At 43.7% G+C, this 12,529-nt stretch overlaps 1 protein-coding gene across 6 annotated transcripts in view; it reads left to right on the forward strand.

Moving 5' to 3' along the window:
• Positions 1 to 12,529, forward strand: part of ARID1B (AT-rich interaction domain 1B) — a 383,300-nt gene that overhangs the window by 335,777 nt on the left and 34,994 nt on the right. For all 6 annotated transcript variants that reach the window (XM_034669369.1, XM_034669370.1, XM_034669374.1 and 3 more), the window contains one exon: positions 5,744 to 5,889. In XM_034669369.1, the coding sequence (XP_034525260.1) occupies positions 5,744 to 5,889 (146 nt within the window). The remainder of the gene's footprint in view (positions 1 to 5,743; positions 5,890 to 12,529) is intronic.

Below are 12,529 nucleotides of genomic sequence, written 5' to 3' on the forward strand. Positions count from 1 at the left end.
GTAATTTGACTTTTGTTTTTCTGCTTGGCCCTCCTGTTGGGCTCCTTCCCCTCCCTCCCCTCCCACATCTATCTTAAAACACTCATCTTGAACAAATGACTATATCAATAAATAGATGTTTCTGATTAACGTTCATCATTTCTAGCATGTCTCCCAGAGCGAAGGGGGTACAGTTGTGTTTTTTAACGATAACACATGGCTCTGTGTTTTCACAGGAATCTACTGTTTTTAAATCATTGGCACTTCTATTTGTCGTCTTTGGTTTAAAAATACAAATGCCACTTTACCTTCCCAGGACTGAGTCCTAGCCAGAGCAGCTGGCTTGTCGGAACGATAGCATTATTTTGCCACCAGAATTGCTCATGCACGTGTTGTCACAGGCGTGCTGACGGATTGGCCACGCCAGAAATGGGCTGGGGCTTGGCCGGCTTGCTTTTCTGTCTTGATTGTGTTGTTTTGGGGACACAGGTAGTGTTTTTCCCTCTTCAGACACTAGATTTAAAATAATTTGGACTGACTTTGTCCTCCTTGCTTTGGGGGAGATACTGTCAGATTGAGGGTGTTCTGCCAGTGATGCTGGACATAGATGTGGAAACACTTTCTGTTTCTGAAACACTGAAAATAGGGCATCCTGTGTTATGTTATGCATACAGTTGGAGCACTCTAAAAATAAATTCTGCTGGAATTGGGCTTTGCAAAGATTCATGTTCCTGGTTCTGATGACTGTTGGGTTTTAGTGAAAACATGCCCCAAATTTTAGCGTTAGCCTAATTAATTTTGTCAGCAAGCAATCTTTGCTGGCTACATAACTCCAGCGACATCTACAGTGACAGTCCATACAGAGAAAGATCTGTGCGCTTGGCAGTCATACAGTTTTCCAGTGAAGCAGGTCTTGCTTTATGTTCCTGGTGAGCGTAACTCAAGAATGATGTTTTCAGTGGATATGCTGGAATTCTTGGTGCAGCTTTTCTCCACGTGGCTTGCCCCCGGGACTTTCTATGACATGGTTCCACTCCTGGGGCATCTGGCTCCAGAGCATTTCTTCTGTCTGTCCCGACCCTTCACGAAAGAGCTGCATCAGAAATCCACTCACATTCAAGTTACACATTTCACACTTCCCCGTCTGTCACTGTTGAGAAAAAAATAGTGGTGATTGCTAAAACAATATGGCTTAAATATTCTTGTAAAGCACCAAAATCATATACAGATCTTACTTTAAATTTTATTGTAGTTGACTTTAAAACAAGGTATTTAGAAATGTGCGGTTACTGTTTATAGCGTTTCATACTGGTATGTTTAACCGCTGAGTTCAAGCTCTAGTTGGAAGCTGGATTCCCCTTTCTGCCGTCACCATGAACCATTGGAAATGGTCACTTGAAAACTGGCGTTTGTTTCTGGGTTTTTCCCCCCAAAGCCAGCTCTTTGTTGGCAGAGGAATGTGTCATGTTTGAGAAATCTCCAAAGTGAATAAAAGGAAAATCTATTTAAAAAAAAAAAATTGTGTGTGTGTGTAGACTGAGAAGCAGGAGTGAGAAGTGCTTTAGGGAAATACATCTACAAGCTCCACTTCTGAATTATTCTCATTATAATAACCTGGTTTTTGTGATCGAGTGACAGATCTCAAGCACTTACATCTAGTCCCAACCAAAGACCGATTTCAAAAAAGTTCCTCTAGTTATTCTGCAGGTCCACATGTTCAGACAACACCCCCTCCCCAAGTCATACTTGGACTGTGAAAAGATAGGGACCAGTGCTGTGCTGCGGAAGGCCTGGGCGAGCACAGGGCCACTCGGGCCACACGCTGTGATTTGTGCACACCGCCTCCCGCGTGGTGCAGCCCAGAAGCTACGCGAGCAGCACTGCACCACGAAACGTTACTTCTAAATGGGTATCAAGTCCCCCCGAGACAGTATTGGGCATTTATCGCCACGACCATTGCAGGTTAGGAATTTGGCATCAGCACAGACGTCATTTGTCACGAAAACTGTCTGACCCCGTAGACCCGTAACAGATAGCCCAGGAGTTCACACGCGCCAAGGTCAAGGAAGGGCACTCTGCTCTTCCAGGTACAGCTTACATCTTAGGGTTTTACGTGGACAGTGTTTCCCTCGTTTACATTTGCATTTTTACCTATTTTTGTTGTGTTGCTCGTTTCTTTTTGTAAAAGAGAATGTCTGAGTGATTGACTTCTTTGCTCTCCTAATTCCGTTTGGAGCATTCCGAAAGTTGCTGTGGTCAGAACGGGATTTAGCAGTCTGTGAGCGCTGCCTCTGGAAAGGGCCCACCTTCTTTTGAGGTTTTTGTGGTCTGAACCACGGTAGTCAGCCCACCCTAAGAAGCATTTTGTCATGAGCCCCAGGAACCCTGTCCTGTTAGCCACACAGTGGTAAGTTGGGGTGCTCGGCTTAGAGGGGCGGCCATGTTAGGTTTCCGTCCGCTAAACAAAATTGTCTCAGTTTCCAACATTCAGCAGAGTACGCTGAAAGCCCTCTCTTTTTAGTATTAAGCCCATCTTGCTTGTTCAAAATTACCAGCAGTCCTGGCGGTAGTTTCCAAAGCTGTAATGAATAGGGTTTCTTCTGTGATGATGGAAGACCGGCTCTCTCCCCCATTTGGACAGGTGGCCAGGTGCTGTGCTCTTAGTCACACATGCCCTGCGTTCCTGGGAAGACTCCCGTCTTTCTCAGCTACTTCGCTCCTTGGATACCCGAGAGGCCCACAGCACCCTGGATAAACTCCTTCCTAGAAGCAGGTGTTCAGCAAGCCCAGAAAAAAGCGCCATTTGTATTTGTCAGCTTTCTACAACTACAGGTGAATACAGTAGACAGAGAGGAAGGTATACAGTGGGCTCCATCTGCCGTTATACTTGTCTCGTCAAGTGCTAGCAATATTAGGGGGCCCGTGAAGAAAGAAATATAGAACACTGGACTGGAAGCAGACCTGAGGTGTTCTGTTTCTGCCACTTACTAGCTGTGTGTCTTTAAGCAACTTCTTCAATCTCTCTGATCCTTATTTTCTTTCTCTATATATGAGCATAATTCCACCTACCTTTCTCTAGGAATTTAAAAAATTAAATGTCTAGAAATTGTGCCAGGAACATTTATAAGGACCTCAGGAATCCTGACAGTTGCTTTTGTTATCAGCCCCTCCGTGTTCACATGCAGAAACAGGCCCAGAGACCTAAGGAGATTTGCTCCCAGATCCCAGTGACAGTGGAAAGTGTGACTAGTGACAGAGTCAATACCCCGGGCATTTTAACCAGACTGGTAAAACTATAGGCATGGTTTAACCAAAGACCGCTGTAGCCAGCAGCTGACATCCAGCACACATCTCTACATCTTGAATTTCTTGTTATTTTAACAGTACTTTTTTAATGTCTACCACGTACCTTCGTTATCTTATGATTGCCGATGGACAGTGCAGACTTGGGGGAGAAATCTTAGATTGGGGTTACAAGGAGCCTGCCTGGTGGGTTTTATATTCCGGTTCTCTTTTCCACCTGAGTTATAAACCAGCATGTTCAAGGAACCATTTGTTCCGTGCACCTGGTAGTCACACGACATGTGAAACTGAATTTGGTGGAAGCTTGAAGAGGTGGCCGTCTTTCCTCAGGCCTGTTTATGATGGAAAAATGTCTGTCAGTTCATTTAGCAAGTGTTACTCTAGTAGCTGAACATGCTTATTAGGTTCTCCTCTCGGGAGGCATGCACACCGGCAAGAGCCAGGACGTGCACATAAATTGTTAGAATACACGAAAGAAAGTCCAGAGGGCTCCGATAGGTGGAGTCTGAGGCAGGCCGCACTTCTGGGTGGGGGGGTGAGGACGGCCTTCGCAGAGGACGGGGCCTTGAAGGACGGGTCACTGCTGGTGGAGACTTGAAACCTGTCTTCAGAAAGCCCAGCCTGTTCGTAAGTTCAGGATGCTCCTCAGGTGGTTTAGCTGCCAAGGAATTGAGAGAGCAGCCCCAACGGGCGCCACCTGTTTTCTTTTGAAACAGGTACATAAATGTGAAATTGTCTTTTGTTTGAATGAGAGCACATCAGAAGGGAACCTAAGATACTCCAGTTAAGGCCAACCACCTCCATGCTGCTGTTAAGACCCTAACCGTATAGGAATGTGTTTCTAGCTGCGGGGCAATGTATTTAGCAGTGTTTGACGACCTAGAGGTTAATCAGAAGCCCCCGGATGCTCTCAGATACATCCTTAATGAACTGCAGTGGGTATGATAATACTGAGTCAGCAGTCTGTAGTTACCGGAAGTGGCTCTTCAGCGAGCTCAGAATTCAAGGCCGAAGTAACATTCCTTTCTCCCAGAGCCACACTCACACCATTAGTCTCAGTCTTCTAGAATGTTCTTTCTAAGCCATCATCAAGTGTTCGTCTGGACAGAATTTCTCTGATTGGTTGATGTCATATTTAAAAGAAAAAAAAAACCCAATCTAACCCTTGATACTTTGAATTTTCAAGCGGACCGTGTTTGAACTTTTTCCACCAGCCAGGAAGTTGAATCCATTGCAAATTGCCACACAAAGAGAATAGTATATTGTTTTTTCTTAAAATGACTTATGTTAATCTTCTAAAGAATCTCTTTAAAAATATTTTACTGTTATGCATAAAAAGGTCATCAAATGACAGCTTAATGGAGGAGGGGTGGGGGGCTTGTGATCATAATTCATTTGGAACAAATAAGCCAGTGTGGACTTTTACCCTTCCTGTTAATTTTACTCCTCAAAGTTTGAAAAGTTTTCTCAAGGTATACTATTTACATAAAAGATGCTTGAGTACGACAGTGGAGGCTTTCCCAGATTTCCCCACATTGCCATCATCTTTCTACCTTGTAATTCTCCCTCGAGAATTAAAGCACCGTGCAGTTTAAACCTACCCCCTCCCCGGTCTCGTTTCCAGCAATTAGAGAAATGCCTTTGTGCCACAGGTGTCCCCTTCAAATTAATACCTTCTTCCCTTGCAAGAGTGAGAAGTTTGTCTTTCACAGAGCATACACACAAAAATAGCAAAACAAAGTCACCAAAAGTTTAAGTTCGTGAGTCTGCATCACAGTTGGGGAGGGGTGACTCCGGGGCCTTTTAGGGACACTGTCAGCCAGTCTAAGCTCCCTTCCTTCCTGTCCCAGGAAAGCCTGCAAAAAGAAGTGGAAGTCTGGGCTTTACTGTATAATGTTAATATGGGGATATTGGTGTGTTTTTAATAGTAGCTAATTTCAGAATGCTAGATAACAGGATTGAAGGGTTTTAGAAATGCTTTCTCCCATATTCATTCTATCAGAACATTTAGGTCAAAGAAAAAGTTTTTAAATAACATTGTCACACTGCCCATTTGATTTTCATTCCTTCAGTTTTTGATACAAGGGCACTAAGTAATGCTGATAGAGTCAGAAATTAGAAATTAATTTCGCTTGCTTTTGTAATTCCTGTTCTTATTTCAAGTTCCCCCTTTCTTGCTTATATTCCTCTATATAAATCATAATCTGGAACACTTGACATGATTCAGAATGTCTAATGTATTTGTGGAATTTATATTATTTGGAATTTTAGCACAGTGTATTAAATAATTACTTAGCAATAGTTCAGCCTCTCTTTCCAGGAAATAAGTTATTTTAAGCAAACATGAAAAATAGTGGCCCCCGCCCCCTGCACAGATGCATTATGAGAAGTGGCTCCCCCGGTAACGTGCTGCCAGTGTGCGTGGCCACTATATGTATGCATGTGCTTTCTCTTCCTACAGGCAAGGCAGTTTTCCGGGCATGAATCAGAGTGGACTTATGGCTTCCAGCTCTCCCTACAGCCAGCCCGTGAACAACAGCTCTGGGCTGATGAACACCCAGGCACCCCCCTACAGCATGACGCCCAATATGGTGAACAGCTCAGCAGGTAACCGTGGCCGCTCTGTGCTCAGAGCCGCCCTCCCCTGCCCCTCTTCTCCCCTTAGGCCTGTACCGGTGAACAACCCAAGCAGTGGGATCGTTGGGTGAAGAGGGGGAAAACTCCACTTCTCTGCTGCCTGGAAACTTGCTCAATCTATGTAATGATTTCAGGATGTGAGGATCACATTATATTTTGTGTAAAGGATTTATATGCCCTCTGTGTTTTTGTGACACGTGGCCACGTTGCAGATGACTCTGGGGAGTGCCAGCTAGACTATGTACACTGAGTTCTCTTGCTCTGTGGGCGTCAGTCGAAGTGTGGGAAGATCCCATGACCAAACTGATGCTCCATTCGATCGTGGTGGAGATGAACATTCAAGTTCATCTTTCAGAGGAAGTGATTGAAGGGTAGAACAAGGGAGCTTGAAGTACTTTTTCACCTTGAAATGTATACTTGGAAATAGTTGTTCATAAGTGCTGTTTGCAGATTGTCTCCGGTGAGAAATTCTATATTATTTTTTTTAATGAACTGTTTTAAATCTTCCGTGATGTTTAACGTTTTCAGCCCACTTGGTGACATCAACAGCTGCATTCTTACCAAATCCCATCCTATCAGTGCAGTAAGAGTATCAGTTTATGGAAATACCAAAAATGTCTACACCTGTGCAAAGAGCCTGTGTTCTCAGATTCCTTAGACCCTGAACCACGTCCTCAAGCCGCGCATGACCCAGAGGTTGAGGTGTGCTGCTCTTTACGTGAGAAAGGGCTGAGGGTCACAAGTGACCTGCTACTTTGCGGCCCCTGTTGGGGTGGTAGGCACTGTTTTGGGTAGGATGCTCTCCTTTGGTTAACACAGACCATTATGCAACCAGTTGTGTGTGTCCTAGAAGGTTTTGTGATGTGTTAGGGAAACACCGTGGACTCAGAGGCTTGGCTCTCTCTTATTACCTTTTCTCATTTCCTCTGCCTTTCACCACCTCTCTGACCTATTCGTCTTGGACAGGCCACCCCAGGACCTGTTGTTTCTTTGTCAGGCTGAACAGACAGCTCAAGGCTGGGCTCGCATCCTATCTGAGCTTCTGAGTCGTTGGTTTCGAGGATCTGATTTAATAGTGCCATCCCCTGAGTACGTCTCTTTAAAAGTATGTGAAAGAGGAAGAAAGAGAAACTAGTGGCGAAACGGAAGGTTTTTAAATAAATAGAATAGCCCTTCCTGATATTGGTCATTCATCCCAGAGAGGTAGGTGTTTTTACATTGGAGATGAAAGAGGAAAGCTCTTCAACAGTCTGTTAGCCAGAAGTCCGCTTCCCTTCTCCGCACTGTCCCAGGTAATAGCGTATTTGGGTTATGACATTATGTATTTTGTCTGGCTTGCTGAAATAAAATTACTTCAGAGCTTTGAAACGACACAATAAATTTTCAGCTACTATTAGCAATACTCATCTTTCCCTCTCTCCTTTGGACCCCAGAGCCACAAAAATAACCAGCCAGAAGTAGATGGCACCGCGCCCTGCCTAAGAGGGTGCGTGTGTTCCTGAGGAGTAACCAGTTTAATGCAGGTTCACAGACAGGGTTTCTGTTTATTATTATTATTACTCAGATAATTCGGCTCTTCATTATTTCATACAGAGGAAATCTGTTCAGTGAAAGGCTGGTTATCCTCAGTCTTTTGTATGGGCTCATAGGATTTTTTTTTTATTGCATTGTGTATTTTGAAACATTGAATTCTTAATAATTTAGACACTTCTCAAATTTTCCTCTCCATGTTTAGGTGATTTTATTCCAGCTCTATAAAGTCAAATGCTACCTGATAGAAAGCAGTCATCTAGCTAGCACATCCAAAGAGTATCGATGATTTAGCATGTACCGTGTATCTGTTGATAGGCACACGTCAAGCTGCTATCCCTGTGTTACAGTCTCTGAGGAAGCAGGAATGACAGAGGAACCCAGAAAGCTACCGACTGGCTCCTGACGAGTTTTGGTCTGAAGGCGTACTCTTGCTTTTTTCTAGAGTTGGGCCAAAAAGGGCTTTGGTCATCATCACATCAGTCTACTTGGTTTGGGCCCGCGCAGATCAATGACCAGTGAGAAGGGCAAAGCATTATCTCTCTGTAAGGGCACTTTTGGAGGAAGTGAAGATAACACCCGTGATGTCCAGTGCTGGCAGTGGGATTTGCTGAACCTCCATTAGCAGCTTATGCAACTGGCATTCCAGCATCCTCTTGGCGGAGTTCAAACAATTGTGATATAGACGGGGTGTACGGGGCCAAAAAACGTCTTCCTGTGTAGTGACAAATTGTTACAGGCTTCAGTGAGCAAGTAATTATTCAAATGGAGTCAGTGTGAGTATGAATGTGACAACTATTTCTTCATTTTAAAATGCAGGGAAAGTGGGGTGCTAAGCAGTGGGGGGGATTTTTTTTCCCTCTAAAGGAGCTTTTTTCAAAAAAAATATTTGCATTAAAAGGTTAGAATTACGTCATGCAATGGACAAAATTATAAGTCATGTATAACCGTGTTAAATACACCTTTTCATAATACTTGTGTTATTAGCTGTGTTATATACTTCTTTGTGTTTCCTTTTATAATATTTGTTAGTCATATACTTGTCTTTGTATAAACCGTCATCTTAAAGAAGACATCTAAATCCCAGAAAATGTATCTTTCATCTGTCATTCTACGTTTGCCTCACTGGAAGCCACTCTGCAAAATGTAGGGCATTTCCATCTGTACACCTGCAGATAGTAAAGGAGCAGCCAGTGTACTGCTGTGGTCAGGCCTTCCTCTGATACAAGAGCCCTGTCAGATTCCAGATCTTTCTGCCAGCTTCGCACTGCTCCGTCCCAAAGGCAATATCCTGTCGATGTCCTACCAGCATGGGGCGTACCAGCTCCATTAGCCCGTACAGAGAAAAAAAGGCAAGCTCACTACTCTGGATCGATGGCTTCCTACGGTGTTCTAAAACATCGAGAACCACGTGTCGCCCGGAATGCTTGTTAGAACGACAGATTTCTAGGGAGGATGGTCCAGGAATCTCTGTTCCTAACAGACTCCTCAGGTAGTTTTCGTAAGTGCATGCTTACACTTAAGAACCAGCGGTTAGAGGTATTTTGCTCAGCAGTCTCCTGACAAAACCCCTGCCAGCTTGGTGTGCACTAGCTGGTACCAGATCAGTTGCTGTTTTGAAATTTAAAAAAAAAAATTTTTTTACAAAACTACGGCTAGCATATAAATCTACCAGATGGAGAAGTGTTTTCTGTCTTGAGACTTGAGGATCCTTCTTCCCTAAGGAAGTTTTGGGTCTTCAGCACCATTGCTGCTCATTGGTTGTCTAAGTAGTTTATAACATTGTTGGGTTTTTTATTCCCTTGCTTGCTTGAAGTTAATGATTTTAGGTGAATTGCCATCCTCCCTCCCCACTCCAAAGATATAAAGGTGCAGAAATGATGAAAACCGTATGTCTTCAAGTAGGAAAAATGTATACCGGGATTATGCCACGTCGTTGGTAGCTCTGGACTTGGTCTGTAGCTGAGGCTTTCTTGAGAGCATAGCGAGCCTGCTGGTTTTGCTCAGGTGGTGTGTTTCCTTGGGGTGCCTATAACGGAGAGAGGGGGCACGGGTGGAAATTACGGTGTGGTGCTTCTCACTTACACTACCCCTATGGAGGTACGTCAGCACGGAGAGGTGTCAGAAGCTTCTTTCAGGGCCTTGCTGATCTGGTCCAAGAGAAGTGTTTCTCCTGAGCTTCTCTCCTACCCTTCGTATGTGCTACGTTCCCGGTCCTCTTGATATATTTGCCACATATAAAAGGAGTCACGGCTATCTACAAACGTATACACATAGATGGGCCCTCCTGTGTGTTCAGAAACAAGGAGTAAAAGGTTTTGTGGGGTGTGCTCTGCTGTTGACCGTGAAAAGAACAAACCGTGTGTGTGTTTCTGGTCCCATTTCTCCATCTTCTGGGAATGACTGTCGCCTTGTAGGGAGACTGAAGAAAGCTGAGCGAATAAGAGTGAATGTTTGAGTTCAGTTTTGCTCATACCATATGTTCTTTATGTTCCTTTTGAATATATTAAATCCAGGGTGGAATAGCCGCCTTAGGACCTTGATCCATACTTACTTTAGGAAATCATTCTAGCTCTTAAATTTCAGTGGTAAAGCCAGAGGCTAGTGCTTGAAATGTATTTACAGAACTCACATAGCACTTTCTGCAGCCCCGAGTTCTTTACTGCCCCTTTTTATGTCTGAACTTTACATACTGGATTACTGATGTCAATAGGAGAAAGAACAGGGCCTTGATTTAACACATCCTTACAATAGTGGTGGTCTTTCTCCTCTGGGAAAGGAGAAAAAAAAATAGTGCCCCTGGAGTGTCATTGCCCTGGGAGGCATATAACTCTTTGCAGTGAGAATTCATTGAGAATTCTGGTAAGAGGTCAAAAATAAGCATTTCAACAAAAGGAATAGTAAAAGCCACAGTGAGGAAAGACCTTATGATCCATTTAGTAAAATAAAATTTGCAGTGTAAGGCAGGAGTACTAAACAAAACTACTACTCTCAATCCTATCCTTATTTCTCTCTCAAAATAATAAAGCAGTGCCACTTTTGACCATTTTTATATTTGCATACCCTAAATGCTCATTTAAAAAAATATAGAATAGAGAGTGAAGAAGTTTGGATGAAGAATTTCAGACCAACATATACGCTTAAATTCATCTGAGTCTGATTTTTAAACCAGTATAAATTATTATCATTCATTATAATAATACATCTTGGCCTACTTCTTTATGCCTAAAAATTGGTTTGGGGTATGTTAACACATTCGTTAACACGAAGACGAATATTACTATTTTCTGTCTTTCAACAGTAATATTTAAGCATAATTTATTACAAATGCTAACAGACCTATTCATTATAACTAAGAAGCAGGCCTTCCCAGAAGCCGCAAGTCTGTGACTTTGCCACTTTCTCGGGAGTGTGTGGCTGTCATTCCTCTGTGACAACTCTGTGAATAACTAGCAAGGACATGGGGACTTTCATAAAGAAACTCCTCTTTCCACACTCGTCCTGCTCTTTTTCCCTTCTGTTCTTCAAGAAAGGGTGTTTCTTAATGCACGATTTACCGACTCCTCCAGCGCTGGACCCCGGAGAGAAGACTGCGCGAAAGCAGCCCAGTGCTCTGAGCGGGGCGGTCCTGGGGCGGTCTCTCTCAGCTGCTTTTCTGAGGTTTCACACATTCACAAAAATAACAGCATTTTTAGCTGATCCCAATAGATTTTTCTCTGCAGCTGCATCACTTGAAAAAGCTTTTTGTTCCAGTCCTTAAAGTCTAAGTATTGAAAGTAATTTGGAGGAAAAAAAAAAAAAGAAAGAAAGAAAAACATCCCAATTATGATTTGTGTGCGTGGTGATGACTTCAAGGGCTGCCTGGCTGCAGACGGGCTCGGAACTGCACACCCGCGCGCCCGTGGCATAGACAGGCGCTTCCCGGGGCATCCGCGAGCGCGCCGCCGGACTCCTGGGCACGTGGCGGGGTCGGCTTTTTGGCAGGACCTCTGGTCTCAACCTGCCGCGATGCTAACGATATTAGCAAATTAGCGCCGCAAAGCTTGCCAGCTAATTCGCCAGAGCCCTGCTCACTCTCTCACTGCTGTAATTAAAACTAATTATTTTCTAAAACATAGTAATACATGAATATGTGCAATAATCATTTTGTAGTGGGCAATCTGTGGAGCCTTTTTTAAAGCTGCATTTTTTTTTTTTTTGGCACATTATGCACCATGCGCAGCGCCTCGGTTGAGCCAGCACTTTTCTTTGCAGAATGTAGGACGGGTCCTGTTCATAAAACCTCAGGTTTATTTTATGTGGAAAGTGGAATGTTTTCTGGCTTTCACTTGTTCACAAGGCTCTTAATTCTCCCCCGCTCTCCCTTGTCTGCGTCCATCTCTCCTCGCACATCTGTGTGGTGTCGCGCTCCCAGCCCAGGGTTGTGCAGATGGTTTTCACGGTGGGGTTCTGCAGAAATTCAGCTGTTACTCCCTGCACGTCTACACTGACTCCCCACTGTAGCCTGGTTCAAACCCTTCTTTTTAACTCCAAGATGTCTATTCGTATTCGTAACGAATGGGTGTAAATCAGTTGTTCTTTGGGGAACCTTTCCTTCGAAGTCCTAGATGAACTTGATTGAATTTCTGAGCCTTGAGATAGAAAATGAGTTCTGCCGGGAGTCGTAGCATTGACTCTTGAGTGGGTGTGGGTGTCTGACCTGGGCATTGAGCTGCTGGGGATTGATAAATGTACACACAGCCCCCGTGAAAGGAAACCAGCCCCATGGCAAAATAATTAGAAATCCTGTCCTTCAAAATTTACTTTTGATTATTGTTTGGAAGTCATTTGTCACGACTGTTTTCCATGACTGCCGACTAGGCCACATGCGATAGATAAGACTTTCAAATGAAACAATTTAAAATGTCAAGTGATTTTGCAAACTGTACATTCTGCAAATTTGGAAAATTAAGAAAGCACGAAATCCTCCAGTCACCAGGTAAAAAATACACACACCCAATATTTGCTTTCACGCCTGATGAGCGGTTGAAACATTGGACTTATCGCCACTTGTCACCTACTCTATTAAAGCTGTCGTCAT

The sequence above is a fragment of the Ailuropoda melanoleuca genome, chromosome 10 (assembly GCF_002007445.2).
Source record: "Ailuropoda melanoleuca isolate Jingjing chromosome 10, ASM200744v2, whole genome shotgun sequence".
Taxonomy (NCBI): domain Eukaryota; kingdom Metazoa; phylum Chordata; class Mammalia; order Carnivora; family Ursidae; genus Ailuropoda; species Ailuropoda melanoleuca.